The sequence below is a fragment of the Protopterus annectens genome, chromosome 2.part0 (genome assembly GCF_019279795.1).
Source record: "Protopterus annectens isolate FY-2018-M chromosome 2.part0, PAN1.0, whole genome shotgun sequence".
NCBI classification, from domain to species: domain Eukaryota; kingdom Metazoa; phylum Chordata; order Ceratodontiformes; family Protopteridae; genus Protopterus; species Protopterus annectens.
In genome coordinates, this window is record NC_056728.1 from 66,728,619 (window position 1) to 66,746,247 (window position 17,629).

The 17,629-nt window shown below is 41.7% G+C and overlaps 1 protein-coding gene across 1 annotated transcript in view; it reads right to left on the reverse strand.

The window, feature by feature from the left end:
• LOC122792701 (germinal-center associated nuclear protein-like) overlaps nt 1-17,629 on the reverse strand; it is a 1,487,771-nt gene that overhangs the window by 28,918 nt on the left and 1,441,224 nt on the right. The window contains exon 21 of the mRNA XM_044060286.1: nt 5,573-5,726. Coding sequence (XP_043916221.1) covers nt 5,573-5,726 — 154 coding nt within the window. The remainder of the gene's footprint in view (nt 1-5,572; nt 5,727-17,629) is intronic.

Sequence of the window (17,629 nt, forward strand, 5' to 3'; positions counted from 1 at the left end):
CTGAGATCGTAAGATGCAAGTAAGCTTTAATAAGCATACTGTTAAAGAATTGCCAACATTGAAAGCCTTTCTGTTGTTGCCATGCAGAGAATACTTGACTAGATAATGTATAAGCCTTGGGTATTAAAGGACAGGATTCCATTATTTTAAAAAGCTCATTACACTTGTTGGAGACTTCCAGTCATCTCTACAGACTTTACCCATAAACTAAACAGAATGCCAATCATGTGTGGTCCATAACCTGTACAGTAATCCTTTAAGCAATGTATCTTGAGCTTGTTTCTTGTTTGCTTTTCATTTTTTACTTTCATGTTTTCCCCATGAAACAAGTAGATAGTTGTCAGGCAGCAGGTCTTTTTTGGATAAGAAACATTTTTACAAGTGGGGGCATCACAGAGATTTCTACTTTCAGCATGTTACTTGGTACTTTAATAAAGCTAAATATAAATTATAATTAGAACTGCAGTGCAAGGAGAAGTGGTTTGAGTTGAGTGCTTCTGTTTTTTCTTATACTTGACTTTGACTGGCATTCCAGTAATGTATTTAAAAAGTAATTTACTTTTTCATGCCTCACAACCTTTTGTTTCCATCTAGATATTAAGTAAGCTGTCATGCAGCCAATGCATTGAAATATTTTTATTCTTATACACTTATTTTTGTCTTGATTGGACTCTCATAATGATGGTTTGCCACCCAGGGCAGCATATTTAATTAAAGTTAGTTTTTGTGATTTTGAGCATGGCTGCTCCCCTTTCTAGTTGACCACACTCTTGACCCCACCCATTCAGCTGTCTCCTGCAGCCCCCCTTTGATTTGAAGTCACCAGCCGCCACTGTTTGTGTTTACCTATGAGATTATTTATATGAGCAAGCGCATGGCTTTAGAATGAAAATATAGTGCTTAATTAGAGATTTAGAGCAGTTCTAAGGGAAAAAGTGAAGAGCAGACTTTGTGGAGCCGGGAATACTTTAAACCTGTTTAAGCGGCGCTGCTCTGTGCGCAAGACCGCGCAAAAAGAGAGTTGCAGGGTTTTAAGAGAGAGAGAGATCAAGGAGTTTGGAACTGACCCAAAATGGCCAATAAAACTACAGCTTCTAGGCAGTAACCACTCCTACAGGGACAGGCAGGCTGCTCAGTGTTAACCACTGCCACTGGTGAACACAGAGACTTCCCTTTAGCCCAAGCAAGCACTAACCTCCAAGGAACTTACAAACAGTTCAGAACAGCAAATCTGTAACTGAACTTTCTTAAATTTCAGAAAGTGGGAAAAAAGCAATTTTTTTTGTTTTTTCTTTTTTTTGTTTTAGTTTAAAGGTGGCAGAGATACACAAGTAGCAAACTATTCACAACAGTGCAATAAATGACCACACACTTGAGTGCTAGGCCAAAGTCAGGTAAAATGCAATTTTAAGAGAAAAAAAGATTTTAAATTAAGTGCAACACAGGAAATGCAGTAAACAGGCTCTAGATGTGTTCTAAATACTGTTTCTAATACAGATATAAACTTTAGCAAGCCGGAAAATGCCGAAAAGTAGGCGGCAAAGCAGTAATTCTAAACAAAAAACCAGAAGAAAATACTTAAAATCTCAAAAGTGGCTCCTTTCTTCTCTCGGCATTTTCTCCCCTTGGTAGGTGTTTCAGCAACAAGATACCAAACTGGATACCAAACAGGAGAGGTCTCAGGACTGAACCCTGTGGTACTCCACTTGTCACTGGTTTGAAGTCAGATTTGGAGTCTGCAACTTTTACAATGTGGGTTCTGTCAGTGAGCCAGTTGACAACCAATCTTGTGACGTAGGGATTTATACCTAGTTTAGTGAGTTTAGCTATAATTCCAGAATGGGGGATGGTGGTGAAAGCCTTGGCGAGGTCAAGATAGGCTGTGTGAACTGCATTACCCTTACCTATGGCTTTGGTGACTGCCTCAAAGAAGTCGATCAGGTTCAGGAGGCATGATCTGCCTTTCACAAACCCAAACTGGGTGGGGTCCAGAATTTGGAGGTTACCAATGTCGTTTTTTATGAATTCCATGATGATACGTTCCATGGCCTTACAGACCAGGCTCATCAGGCTAACAGGTCGAGAGTTCTCAGGATCAGTGGTGGCTCCCCCTTTGTGGAGTGGGATAACTGTTGCTGTGCTCCATTCAGTGGGCACAAAGCCTGACATGAGGCTATGACTGAACATGGTGCTTAGGTGGGGAGCCAGTTCATTCTGAAGTTCATGTAAAACGCAGCCTGGGATGTTGTCCGGTCCCATAAATGCTGTGTTTTTGGGTTTAGAGAGAGCAGCTTTTACCTGCGTAGCTGTGATTACAGGGACTCTGCATTCTTCCTGTATAGATATGGGCCATTTAGGGGGAGAGAGAGGGGTAAAGTTAACACTGAAACTATCTGCCAGGATGTTGGTAATATCAGTTTGTTCTGTAATTTTCGTGCTGTTGTGCTGTAACTCAGAGCAGATCTGGGTGCTGCCACTGAGATGCTTGACATAACTATAGAATATGCTTTGTGGTTGTCCCTAGAAATCAGTGGAGATTTTGTTTTTGTAGCTAGCTTTGGAGGATTTTATAAGGGATCTCAGGTGCTTACTGAGGCTGACCAAGGAGCTCCTCCACTCATGGGAATTTACTCTCTTTTGCAACAGTTTCTTCCTTCTGTTGTAGAGTTTGTTTATGGCAGGGGACCATCACATTGGCTTCCTTTTTTTGGACGATCGCTTCTTGGTTCTGACGATCCATGCACTTGTGTAAGTGCTTATAGAGAGCATTTCTGTAGGATTCAGCAGTAGTAACTGTATTGTCCATCTGCATGGGTGTCATGAAGTTCACCACTTCTGTCTTATGAAGTTGGCTTTGGAGAAATGTTTTACTGTGGTTTCCTTAATGGGGGTTGGGGGTGGGTGGGAGCGGGATGTGGATATCTACGGTGATTAGCTTATGGCTGGATCTGACCAACAAGGATTTGACTTCAGGTGTGGAACACCGGTCACTCATGTTGGTAATGACTAGGTCTAGGATATTGTTGCCCCTGGTGGGGGTGTGGATAAGTTGATCCAGGGCATTGGAATTTATAAATTCCAGAAAGCAGTGAGCGAAGGAGTTGGTACAGGAGTAGTTTTCCCAGTTAATAGTGGGTTAGTTGAAATCTCCCATTATTAGGGTGTTTGGTTGAACCCTAATATTTTCCAGTACATCAAGAAAAGAGGAGTGTGAATTCTGGGGCATGGTGGGGGATCTGAAGCAAGCTACAACTTGGATTGCAGTTTTGCCTAGAGTTAGTTGCACTTGGATAACCTCGGATGCATTATGCTGAGCAACTAGCCTCGAGGTGTGGATATCCTTAATGAATATGGACACACCTCCCCCTTTGGTGTTCCGGTCCAGGTTAGATGACCGAAAAGTGTGGCATGAGTTACAGCCTGGTAATGCAGGGGTGCTCTCTGGAGCCTTGAACCAGGTCTCAGTCACTGAACATACATTAATGTTCTCCATGTTAAGGAGTGCCTCGAGGGAATGCATTTTGAGATTTAGACTTCTAGCACTGAGTAGCATTACCCTCAGTTTTTGCTTTCCAGTTCCTGTTATGGTGGTGAATTTGTCGTTTGAACCTTGCCTATAAAAGGCACTATAGGGGCGGCAAGAGCCTTAGCCAGTATCCGGAATCCCAGGGGTGACAGGTGCAGGCCATCTCTGGCAAAGCATCGTGGTCTGTCGACCATGTCGTCCCAGGCAAACAGATAATGGATACCCTTAGAATGACACCAGAAGCTTAGCCAATTGTTGAAGTCAACCATTTTGTTTGTTTTCTGAAACTGAAATTAAGTGATTAGGTATTGTGTATGCAAAAGAAGAAAATGTAAAGAAAACTGGAATGATAAATTAAAATAAATAAAAAGCATGATGGATGAATGGAAAAGTTTCAGATTAGCTTTTAAGAAGAAAGTTTATTTGATACATACCTATTATATTGGGAAAATTAGGATATGTTGGGGGTATATTTTCTATAAAGTTAGAGAAGGTTTTGTTAGAATTATTTTTTTCTTTTAAATGGGTTCAAAGTTAAATACAGTTAAGAGAGGAATTGTGTTTCGTAAGGAAGAGGAGGGCAGAATAGGTTTTAAAAAATCCTATAGCAAATTTTGCTTCTCTAAATATGAACTGTACTATTAAAAAGATTCAAAATGGATAAGATTCTGTTGGAAAAATGTTATAGACGAGTTATGAAAATATTTAAAAAAAATAAGAGAAATTTAGATAAAGAAGAAAGGTGTTCTTATTTAATTAAGAGATGGGATATTACATGGGAAGAAACTAAGGAAAATATAAAAATAGTATGATAAAATTATGGAGAAATTCTATTTTATTAACATTTGGAAAGATAAAAATTAGATGATTGGAAAAGCCATTAAAGAAAGAAAATTAAGATTTAGGAATGTAATAGATATTCAAGATTTCCTGTGGAGACCTATGATTAAAAAGTTACTTTTTAATGGAATTATGAATAAACAAAGTGACAAAATGTGTAATTACTGTAATGTGGAAAAAGCAATGGAACTTTTTTTACAATGTAAAAAAGTAGAAGAGGCAAAAATGTTATGTTATGATGACTGTAACATGGATTTTCTCTCTCAAAAATTTACTTAAATGGAACAGCATATGGTTATTATGGAAATGTTAAAAACAGAAATAGAGAAAATTGATAGAATAACACTTTGTACAGAATATAGTGAAAACAGGATGTCAGATTCTTTGTATAAACAAGAGTGAAATTGTAATGCATTGATAAATAATGTTAATAGATGGTTATGGTTAAAATGGTTGGGGGATAAATGTATATTGTCTTTACGATAAATTTTGTTGAACATGTAAATAATGTTTTTAAATAAAGTCACTACTCTTTTTAATAAGTATCGCAGGATCTGTTTTTACATCCACCTGAGCTACTACCCACTCAGGCAGATGGAACCTCAGTTTAACATCTCATCTGAAGAACCATCCCCCTTTACCAGTGTCAAATCAAGTGTTTACTTGTTCACTACTTTAGAGAATTTCTATGTTGGTACACTTCAATGTACTGCAGCTAATTCTCCTCAGAAACAAGAAAGCCATTTCAAACCAAAAAGGGAAATTTAGACTCTCCTGGCCAGAACATCACACAAACATTTCATAAAAGAACAGTGCAGGACTAAAAATGCATGCAAGGAATGGATAGTTGTTTAATGAGCACAACAAAAATCATTATTTTTCCATGCTCCCTTTAAAAATATACATCACCAATTATAAAGAATTTTCAGACCAGTACACTGCAGAAAAGCACGTACATCGTTTCTTATGCAAATAACTAGCCATCTCTATTATTTGAAGTGTACAAGCTTTTTGGTACTACAGATAATGAGAATATGAATTAGCCTAACTAGTTGTAGTAAAAAATAAATCAATAAATAAATAAATAAATAAAACACTGTTCAAAACTTTATCTTTACAAAGCTGTCACTAACTCTAGAGTGGCCAAAAATGTATCCCCAAGTCCTCGACAACACATTTAGTCTCCTCCTTTCAAAATAAACATACCTTTACACAAACGTGCAGGTTTACAAGGTGCCCTTTGGTATGCCTGTATGAGCTGTACAAGGAAAGTGTCTGGATTTGGTCTTTGGGATCAGAGGTCACATCATTGGAAAGTTCACTTTCTGTGAACTTAGCTTGCAGCCAGTCTGCAAGAACACTGAAAAAGAAGCAGCACATATTTAACCATATTAAGCACATCATCATTAACTAACTACGGTAAAAAAAGTACTTACAAATGAAGAAACAGATGAAGTGAGGAACGGGAAGTCAAATGTTTCAACTTCAACACTAAGAAAGTACAGTTTTGTACCTACCATAAATGTAGATGTCCGATAGATATGCAACTGCAGTCCTGACATATGGGTTGTCCTGCCTCAGGCAGCCATTCGGTCGGCCAGATTCCAAAGTCTGGGACCGGCGTCGGCCGATGTCGCCTCCTCCCCGACGTCAGAGCGGCTGGAGTATAAAGGCATCAGCCGACGCCATCTTCTTCAGTGTTTCTTGCCCCAGATGCCAGGTGCCCTCCAAGGAAGGCTAAATTTTGTGAATGGATAGACAGAAAAAACAGACATGCACAACAGTAATAAACAGATACACCATAACATATAACCCCAGCTGATAGGTAAGGGGAGAAAGGACCCAAAGGAAAAACAGAGGGGTAGGAGGGAGGGAAAACTTGACTGCAGTTGCATATCTATCGGACATCTACATTTATGGTAGGTACAAAACTGTACTATGTCCTTCAAGAATGCAACTGCAGTCCTGACATATGGGTTGAATACCATAGCCAAGCTGGGAGTGGAAGGACTAAGCAAGAGATGGTGTAGCTAGAAGGCCCTGCAGGACTGCCGAAGCAAAGCCTGCTCGGGATCTGGAGTATAATGGCAGGTTGTAGTGCTTGGTAAATGTATGCACGGAGCTCCATGTAGCAGCCTCTAGAATATCTTTGGTAGCCACTCCTCTTAGAAAGGCTGTGGATGTGGCCATAGCTCTGGTGGAGTGTGGTCTAATATTAGCTGGCACACTTTTTCCATGGAAAAAGTAACAGAATCTGATGCAGTGCCCAATCCATTTTGAGATAGTTTGTTTGGTGACTGCTTTTCCTTGCGCTCCAGCAGCATAGGCTACAAACAGTTGGTCAGTCTTCCTGGTGGACTTTGTTCTGTCCAAGTAGTAGCGTAGTTGTCTGTGAATGTCTAAAGTATTCAGCAGCTTTTCCCCTTTATTTTGAGGGTTAGGGAAGAAAGTAGGCAGGTGAATTGCTTGGTTTAGAGACACTCTGGATATCACCTTAGGCATGAATGAAGGCTTGGTCCTAAGAGAAACTCTGTCCTGATGAAAGATGAGAAAAGGAGGAACTGCCATGAGGGCCTGTATCTCCGAGACTCTTCTTGCTGAGGTGACTGCCAACAGGAAAACCATTTTCCAAGAGAGAAATTGCATTTCTGAAGATGCTGCTGGTTCAAAAGGAGGAAGAGTTAATTTTTCCAAGACGTAATTGAGGTCCCATGCAGGAATTGGTGGTTTCCTTGGAGGTTTGATATTCTTAATGCCTCTTAGAAACTGTCTTAGCAAGGGATGGGAAAACACAGGTGGATCACAGTTGTAATGTGCTGAGATAGCTGAAGCGTGGATTTTGATGGAAGAGTATGAGAGGCCACTGTGAAACATTTCTGCCAAGTATTCTAATATCTGAGGTACGTTCATCAGTGATGCATCCTGGCCCTTGTTGACATTCCAGATGGTGAATCTCTTCCATTTGGCCGAATAGGTTTTTCTGGTGGAAGGTCTGCGTGCCTCCAGCAAAATTTCCTGAACTTTTTCGGAGAGGGAGTCATGGATCACGGTCATGGAACTCTCCAAGCTGTCAGCTTTAAGGTTTGCAGGTTCTGATGAAGTCTTGTAATTGTGTTGAGTCAGGAGCAGAGGCCATTGAGGCAAGGGCCACGGTTTGGTGTGAGTTATGCTCAGTAGCAGTGGATACCAGTGTTGCCTTGGCCAGTCTGGAGCTATCAAGATTCCTCTTGGTTGTTCTGCCTTCATCTTCAGTAACACCTTGGTGAGCAAAGGTAGAGGAGGGAATGCATAAATTGTTAGGGCATTCCAGCTGAAGGAAAGAGCATCCATTCTCCAGGATAAAGGATGGTGTATCCTTGTGCAGAACCTTTCCAGGTGATGATTGAGATGAGATGCAAAGAGGTCTAATGTCTGGTCTTCCCCATGCAGTTGTTATTTGTGAGAAAATGCGTGGGTGTAGCATCCATTCGTGTGGATCCAAGAAATTTCTGGTCAACCTGTCTGCCAGAACGTTGTCCTTGCCCGGAACAAACTGGGATTGCAAGTAAATGTTCAGTTTCAGGGACTTTTCCCAAAGAGTCATTGTTAGTCTGCAGAGGGGGTAGGAATGAGTGCCCCCTTGTTTGTTTATGTACCACATGACAGTGGTGTTGTCTGCCCTTATTAGCAGATGACCTTGCTGAAAAGATTTTCCAAAGGCTTCTATTGCATGTATCACTGCCAACATCTCTTTTTGATTTATGTGCTGATGCATTTCCATGGGAGTCCATTGCCCTTGAATGCATCTGCCGTCCATGTGCGTCCCCCACCATGGTCTGAGGCGTCTGATGTAATAGTTTGTCTGGTTGGAGCTTTGTTGAAAGGCATGCCTTCGTTTAAGTGACTTGCTTGAGCCCACCACAAAAATTCCCTTTGCAGGCATGGTATGAGTGGTATTATGTCTTCTAGGTTGTGGCTGTGTTGAGACCACAAGCTTTTTAGGTACCATTGCAGCTTTCTCATGTGTAGTCTTGCCAGAGGGATTAGAAGAATGCAAGATGCCATGAACCCCAGGGCCTGCAGGGTCTTCCTTGCGGTCAGGTGGGTTAGTTTTGCTAGGCTTTTGAAGTAATCTGTTAAATGCTCTTGTTTCTCCTCTGCGAGGAAAGCCATTTGTAGCTGTGTGTCCAGCTTCGCTCCTAAAAAAATTATCTCTTGGGATGGCAGTAATCTTGATTTTTGAATGTTGACTGTGTATCCCAAAGCCTGCAGCAATTGAATGATATAGTCCAAGTGTTTTATCAAGGTTTGTTTGCTGTCTGCTTGTATGAGGCAGTCGTCCAGGTAAGGGTATATTTGAATCCCCTGGAGTCTGCAATGTGCCACTACTGATGCCAGGCATTTCGTGAATACTCTGGGCGCAGTAGATAAGCCAAACGGCAATGCTGAGAATTGATAGTGCTCTGTTCCTGCAAGAAATCTGAGGTATCTTCTGCAACTGTGTCTGATAGGGACATGCAGGTATGCCTCCTTGAGGTCCAGAGTAACCAGCCAAGACCCCTTGCCCAGCATGGGAAGAAGTTGCTTTAACGTCAGCATCTTGAATTTTGGCACCATGAGAAAAGTATTTAGAACGGACAAGTCCAATATAGGCCTCCATTGTTTTTCTTTTCTTGGAACAAGGAACAGTCTTGAATAAAATCCTTGGCCTTGTTCCTGAGGAGGAACCTTCTCTATTGCTTTTATTTGTAACAGCTTTGAGACTTCTATGAGTGCCTCTGCCCTTTGATTTTGTGGCAGGTTTGGCATGCCTTGTCCCGTTGGTAAGGTATGGAAGTGGAACCTGTAACCTCTGTCTATTATGTCCAGAATCCAATTGTCCTTTGTTATAATGTGCCAGTTTTTTGAGAATAGAGATAATTTTCCGCCTAGAGGTGCTTCTCTTTGAGCCTTGGTAGGCGGAGTGAAAGGTAAGTCATTGTGATTGTCCCTGTGGTGCAGGTGAACTACCTGTGCCACTTCTCTGATTTTGTGGTTGCCATTGGCGGCCCCTGTAGGAGCCTCGGTATTGCCCTCTACCTCGTGCACGCCTGTTCTTTCCCCTTTGAAACTTGTCAGAGTCTGGAAAGGACCAATTCTTTGAAGGCCAATTCCTGCTGAATCTGGGTGGCTGAACCTGGAGGAAATCCTTTACTGTCTGTACTGATTTTGCCTTCTCTTCAATAGACTTCAACACATCCTGAGCATTAGCACCAAAAAGCTTCTGTTTATCCAGAGGTGCGTCCAGGAGCTTTACTTTAACATGATCCGGCAGTGGCTGTTCTTTCAACCAAGCATGTCTACGGATAACAGCCCCTGTCATAGCTGCCCTACATGAAGCCTCCAATGCATCATAACCACACTGAAGAAAATGATTGCTAACCTGCTGAGTATTATGAACCAAATCCTGCAATACCTTTCTATATATAGGCTCAGGAGAGGCTAGCTTTGTCTGCAAATCATCCAGTAAATAATCCTGGTACTGAAACATATGAAAAAGGCAGTTAAGTAACCTCATGGCAAGGGTGGAAGAGGTATAAACTTTTTTACCCCATCTCTCCAGGGACCTTGCTTCCCTGTCAGCTGGCAGTGGATTCTTGGCTGAGGAGGTAGCCACTCCTTTGGGGCCCTGTGAAATAGTTTCTAGATCCACAGAGTGGGCCTTAAAGAGATGCTTGTGAGTGTCAGGGACCCTGTAATATCTGTCTGGCTTGACAGGAGCAGGAGGGAGAGAATCAGGGGAAGCACTGGAGTCTGAGAATACATCATTCAGGACATCCAAAACTGGAGGGATAGCCAAAGGTCTGTGCTGGGGTAACTTAAGGAAGGTACGTAGCCTTTTCCTAGAATCAGAAAATTCCTGACCCTGCCACTTAAAATGCTCCCTCATGGAATGGAGGACTTCACCGAAAGAAAAATCCTCTGGAGGAGAGGCAGAGGGAATTGATTCCTCAGCATCAGAGTCCTCATAGGCCTGGAAGGATTCTTCTTGGGTATCTGAATGCTCTGAATCCCCAGAGGCTTCATCTGAAGAGAGGTTGTCTGCCTGCTCAGTTCTAGGCCTTTTTTCTGCAGGCGGCTGAGAACCTCTGTCTGGGTGGGGCTGAGACCCCCTAATAAGGGAGATTAGATCTGCAGCAAGAGACATGATCTGTCTATCAGAAGAAGGGGCCTGAGAAGTAGGTTTAGGATGGGCCTTGGCCTGGCTGGCAGCCTTAGCACGTGCAAAGGCCTTGATGGACATGGATACAGGAGGCCTAGCTGCCCCACGTGCAGGGGTAACTTTGTCCACAGGAATGGTGTCGGGTAGATCCAGAACTTCGGTTTCTGGAGGAAAATCCACAACCGGCACCGGTGTAGTCTCCGAGACCGAAGAACATGTTAACGCGGTGTCGTCGGCCTGGAGCGGTTGAATTACCGCTTCCGAAGGGACCGAAGCACTTGCGGAGGGCTTAGGCATTATATCGGTGGAAGACGCGGGCTGAGGATGTCGGTCCCGGTCCTTTCGTTTTTTGGTAGTTTGTGCTGTCGGTTGTTCCGACGGCATGATGTAAGCGTAGGATTCGCCAAAAAAGTCTTCGGCAAATTCTGCCCGGCGCCTGAGAGTGCGCTTATTAAAGCAAGCACAGGCAGCACAGGCCGAGACGTCGTGGTCTTGGCCCAGGCAAGGGAGGCAGTAAGAATGGAAGTCCTTATGAGGTATTTGTTTACCACAAGACAAACAATTATTAACTTTCTCAATTTGTTCCGACATCGGCTGAGGCAAGAAAAAATGTTCCCCAACGGGGTACTTAGCTTTTAGATGACTTCGGTAACTGAAAACACAGGAGCTGACCGACCGGCACTTGCGAACTGCTTCTGCTTCGGGCACTGTGCGGCAAGAAAGACTGAAGAAGATGGCGTCGGCTGATGCCTTTATACTCCAGCCGCTCTGACGTCGGGGAGGAGGCGACATTGGCCGACGCCGGACCCAGACTTTGGAATCTGGCCGACCGAAGGGCTGCCTGAGGCAGGACAACCCATATGTCAGGACTGCAGTTGCATTCTTGAAGGACATCATGAGAAATACTCACCTGTCACTCCTCTCCTCCAAACATACTCAGCTGCATAGCATTTCAGACACTTAGTTACTATAACAATTAACTTCCAAAAAATTCCTAACATTCTAGCTATAGACAAAGTACTGTTTGCCTCCCCCTACACACCTTAAACACATCAACTTCAGTGCATCCAATGTGAAAAGAATGACTAACTAGGTAATTAAAAGATTGCTATTTGTCTCTCATGAACCTAGATAAATTAGACAACATAAAACTGTAGAATCATAGTAAATGTCCTCTATTCCAGCTTAATGTATATATCCTTACCTCCTCTCAAAGTTGGACGCACACTGCAATGGACTATTCATAAAAATCTGTGATACAAAGTAATAAAAATAATGTTCTTTTATTTACCTGAAATTTTGGTAAGAAAAACAAACGGTAAACATTTGAAATATATGGACCTGCTAGAGTGAGACTCAAAATACAAAGACTTAATGGCTGAAAAATGAGACTTACATATACGAAGTCCAAGATGCCAGTTCTCAGAATATTCCCTTTTCTCAAAGGTATGGCGATCTCAGAGTTGGTATATATACATTTGGGGTGGGGGTGAGGTTGAAGCAGGGGCTTGCTCCAATGCAAAAAGAAGTTTTAAGATCAGTTTACTAGATTCTCTTCAACTGTGTTTTCTGTCTTTTTTTTTTCTTCAGCTTTTCTGCACTTGAAGTGCCAACATTTCAATGGAAAACCAAAAAAAAAAAAAAAAAAAAACACTTCAGGATTTTCATGCTCACTTCACTTCACTTTATTAAATTTGTTTACAAAGTTAATCAGACTGGGTCCAAAACTAACCCTTTTCATTGGAGGCCTGGAGGAAAAATGCTCCGGTACAAAAAATACAATTTACAACTAATGATCACACTTGTTACGAGTTCTAAAACAGAAGAGAGTCAATGAAGGATAACGGTACAAAGTGTAAAAATAAGTTATTACATAATGCTGAACAATATAATTTTTCAAGATTCTTGGGATTTTTGGGGGAAAAAATTACATCTAACATACACCAGTGTCTGTCTGCCTGGGATGACATGATAGACAAGCCTCGCTGTTTCGCCAGAGATGGTTTGCACCTGTCACCCCTAGGCTTTCAAATATTGGCCAAGGCTCTTGCCGTCCCCATAGTGCCTTTTTTAGGCAAGGCTCAAAGGACAAACCAACCGCCGTAACCAGCACAGGTAACCAAAAACTAAGGGTAATGCTACTCAATGCCAGAAGTCTCAACCTCAAAATGCATGCACTCGAGGCACTCCTCAGTATGGAGAAAATCGATGTTTGTGCAGTGATGGAAACCTGGTTCAAGGCTCCAGAGAGCACCCCAGCACTACCAGGTTACAATTCATATCATACCTTCCGGCCTCAGTTACCGGATTGCAGTACAAAGGGCGGAGGTGTATCCATATTCATCAGGGATACCCACATCTCCAGGTTAGTGGTGCAGCATGATGCCCCCGAGATCATCCATGCGCAACTATCAGTAGGCAAAACCACATTTCAAGTCGTAGCCAGTTATAGATCGCCCACCATGTCCCAAGATGCTCACTCAGCATTCCTTGAGGTATTGGAAAATATAAAGGTCCTATCCAACACCATAATTTTGGGTTATTTCAACTACCCTGGTATAGACTGGGTGAACTACCAAAGTTCTAACTCCTATGCCCAGCGGTTCATAGAATTTATAAATTCAAATGCCCTTGAACAACTGGTATGTTCTCCCACTAGAGGGGACAACATATTGGATTTAGTCATCACAAATATGGGCGCCCACTGTACCACACCCGTTATTACTCCCTCTCCGGTCAGATCAGACCACAAACTGATAACCCTGGACATCCTCACCCCTCCACCTCCCCCAGTCAAAGAAACCATCAGAAAAAACCTTTCCAAAGCAAACTTCAAACTACTTGCGTCAGAAGTGGAAAGCTTCACTATTCCCTTGCAGAAGGATAATGATATCCAGGATGCAGAATCCTACACCAAGGCACTTTATATACATCTTCAGGATTGCATGGGCCGTGCTATCCCAAATAAAACCAAGACTCCTTCCTCAAGCAAGAAGAAACCAGTCTTGGTGGACCCCGGCCATAAGCAAACTATACAATAAAAGGAGGAGACTTATAGAAAAAAAGGCCAAATCTCAAGTAGAAAAATCATCCCTGATCAGCATCAGTAAGAAATTGAGGGCCCTCATCAAGTCAACTAAAGCCAATTTCAAAAAGAAAGTTGCAGAGGATGCCAAGAATAACCATAAGGCCTTCTATGGTTACGTCAAAAACCTAAATGGCAATGCTCAGGTCTGTTCTGAGCTAGTACAAAATGGAGCAAAATGCACTGGCCCCACTGACATTACCAACATCTTGGCTGACAGGATCAGTGCAAATCCCCCCCCCCCCTTTCATCACCTACAGGGCCTATTGCTATTCCAGGGGATTGTGTAACTCCAATTATTATGTATACGTTGGTTAATAAGGCTCTATCTAAAGCTAAAAACACTGCCTCCATGGGACCAGATGGTGTCCCGGGCTGTGTCATACACGAAATGCAAAATGAATTAACCCCGCATCTGAATACCCTGTTCAATCTCAGCCTCTCGACAGGATATGTGCACAGAGTATGGCGCACAGCAACGGTGGATCCGCTGCACAAGGGTGGGCCCACAATTGACCCTGGGAACTACCGACAAATAAGCCCAACTAGTCTGATCTGTAAGGCAATGGAGCGAATCATTATGGAACTCATAAATGGAGAGATTGGGAACCTACAAACACTTAACCCCACACAGTTTGGCTTCGTCAGGGGCAGATCATGCCTCCTGAACCTGGTGGACTTCTTTGAGACAGTTACTCAAGCTATAGATAAGGGAAAGGAGGTACACACGGCTTACCTTGACCTCGCTAAAGCATTTGACACCATTCCCCATTAGGGTATTATTGATAAACTCACCAACCTGGGCATAAACTCTTACATCACAAGATGGATTGCAAACTGGCTCTCAGACAGATCCCACAAAGTAAGAGTAGCGGGATCTATGTCCGAATCCAGACCAGTAACTAGCAGTGTGCCTCAGGGCTCTGTTCTGGGGCTCCTCCTGTTTGGCATATACTTCACAGAAGTACAGGCAAGCACTGAAGGGCTGTGGCTGACCAAGTTTGCAGACGACTGCAAACTGGGTGCTATAATAGAGTCTCCGGCTGACATGGATATCCTCCAGAAGGGCCTTAATGAGACTGATGCAGGGTGTCAAAGTCATGGTCTCAAGCTAAATGCTAAAAAATGCGTAGTAATCCCCTTTGGAAAAAACAGAGTACCCGCAAACTACCACATAGGAGGTAACCCCCTGAAATCTGAAGAAGTAATAAGGGATCTAGGGACCCAAGAAGATAGTCAGGTTTCCTTTAATAACCATGTTGCCAAGGTGGTTAGAAAATCCTTCTATGTGACCCATCTGATCACGAAAGGGTTCGCATCAAGATCTAAGGATGTAGTGGTGCCCCTCTACTCTTCCCTCATCAGACCCATTATTGAGTACAATGCACCAATTGGAATGTACCTGGCCAGGCATCTCCAGCAGCTGGAGAGACCACAGAGGTACCTCACTAAGAGGATTACTGGCCTCAAACAGTTGCCCTATGCAGCACAATTGAAAAAACTAAGGCTTTTCTCTGTTGCATACCGCCTTCTCAGAGGAGATCCCTGTCTAACATACAGAGCCCATGTCCAACCCAGAACTGTTGAACATGCTCCACCTTAGCAAAACCAAATCTACTCGAGCTACACACTCTAGGGATATAAACCTCAGCACAACAATGAATAGAACATGCTGGAGGGATAGATTCTCTTCACAAAGACTTCCCTTGCTATGGAACAAGGTCCCGATCTACATAAGACAGAGCCCCTTACTATCACTATTCAAGAGGAACCTTGACGAGTGGATGGGTAACAGAAAGTTCACACCAGGGATCATACCAACAGCTCTACTAGATAGGGGCCAAGGGTACTAGCTGCTAGATCAAGGGCCTAGGGAACTAACCAAAGGGGCGATGAATACCGGACAACGTGGCTGGGCTAATATATGCCTTCGGGCAGATAGCCCAGTACCTACCTATGAACCTATAAACATTTGATTTTTGTAACTATTGCTGCAAAGGATTTTTTCATTATAATCCCACACCAGACCGGGATCAATTGGTTTCATGAATTCTTGGTTATGGACAGTTATAGACATTAATTTGATTACTAAACTAATGGAAACTGTTCTGAGTAAAACTTGTGTACTTTGAGGGTGCTTACTTTCACCAGCAAATGAGGGTAGCTATGGATGTTTTTTCCATTATTATAATGGCACAGTGGGAAAGGAAATTTGTTTTAATGCAAGATAACACTACACACATTGGAATCTGTACACCAGGTTCCTGGATGATATCTGTATTTGTTTCATGAGGGATGATGTACAGCTACAAGAATTCATTGAATATATTAATGATGTACTGAATTTTTTAAATTTACCCAGCAACTATCTTATGATAGTCTTTGTTACCTACACATTTAAATTTGAAGGATAATATTAACACAGTCTTTGTTTATAATTTGTGCAGGAAGTTTGCGTATCTCAACTCTCTTCATTTCAACAGCTGCTATGCCCTCTATCAAAAAATATCTTTGGATAACTCACACCTAAAACACCTTTCTGTATACTTCCAATTCACACCCTACTGCCTTATGGTGTATCAAACTTTTTTGGATCTGGCTTTTTTAACTAAGTGATTCACCAGCTAATAATAGGTAGTATTAGAAAGGACAAAGAGTTGTTAAAGTGACACTAAGATTGCTAGTCTAGGATGTCCTGCAGTGGAGAAATTAATCTTTGCCATTCATTTTGAAATTTATGTTCACATTTTCATAGCAGCAGGACCTACAAGTTACTGAGATGTGTGGTGTGAAAACATCAATGTGACAGACAGGACAATTCACTGTCAACACCAGTTTATATCACACTGTATTGGATATACTGCTAGTTGTTTGCTAGTAATTATGAAAATAAGCGATATTTCCATACAAACTTAATACTTCAAAAACCAAGTGACTTACAAACATGACATTACATAAAACCTTAGATGTTGTTGAAGAAAACGGTCTTTGATAATTGCACATTGAGAGATTTCCAATATTATTTGTTTTGCTAATTATACAATTAAGCATATGTTTTCATATTTCGGTAAATATCTCAGTAAACATGCACTTATAGTGGCATTTCTTGTTGACGTGAGTACTTGTCTGCTTAACAATATATGTCTACGTTGTACAGTTAAGATATGAAAATCTGTTTGTGAAAGTTGATAAAAAATAATTTCGGGTTTGTGTGCATTAAGTGCATTACAACATATTACAATATTTATGGAAAATATCAATGCACCCACTATCACTGTAAAGAATACTTACTGATAACATTGGTATTTGTACAGTTTTAATAGCTTTTACTGTTCACACAATATTTACATTTGTTGATCTTATGCTTTTTAGGTTTATTTTTCAGAAAATGCTCTGGAAAGCAAGATGTGTGTAGGCTGCTAGAGGTGCAATATTCTATACCACTTAGGTGTTAATGATTTAAAGGCTTGCTGGTACTCTTAGCTAGAATGATTTCCAATGTCCATCTATTTGACCAAGAAGTCATTAAATTAAAAAAAAAAAACACACATTCATTAATAGAGACTGCCCTAATAGATTTTTAGATTCAATAATTGTTGAAGTTAAAAAATGAAGGGCTGGAACTTGGAAAAGCAAACTCGACAATGGACCTGGGGTCATGGTTAATGCCAGCATATATATCCAGGACGTGGTCATCAATTTTAGTGTTGATGCTTTTGACACAAAGGAAATTTTTAACTAACATTGGTACATATTTGAACTTGACAGTGAATGTAGCAAGGAGGAGGGTAATAAACTAAGGGTTGCTTTTAGAAAAGGAAAAAGCTTTAAGAATTACTTTGAGCACCTTCAGGATGGTAACGAGTCTTCTAGAAATTGAGTGGGTACATTGAAATGTAATAAGTGTAACCAATGACCATAAATTTTAGAAGCCAGTCAAGTTGAAATTGTCACTTATGGACATGTTTAATTTAACTGTGAACAGAAGGGAGTTGCA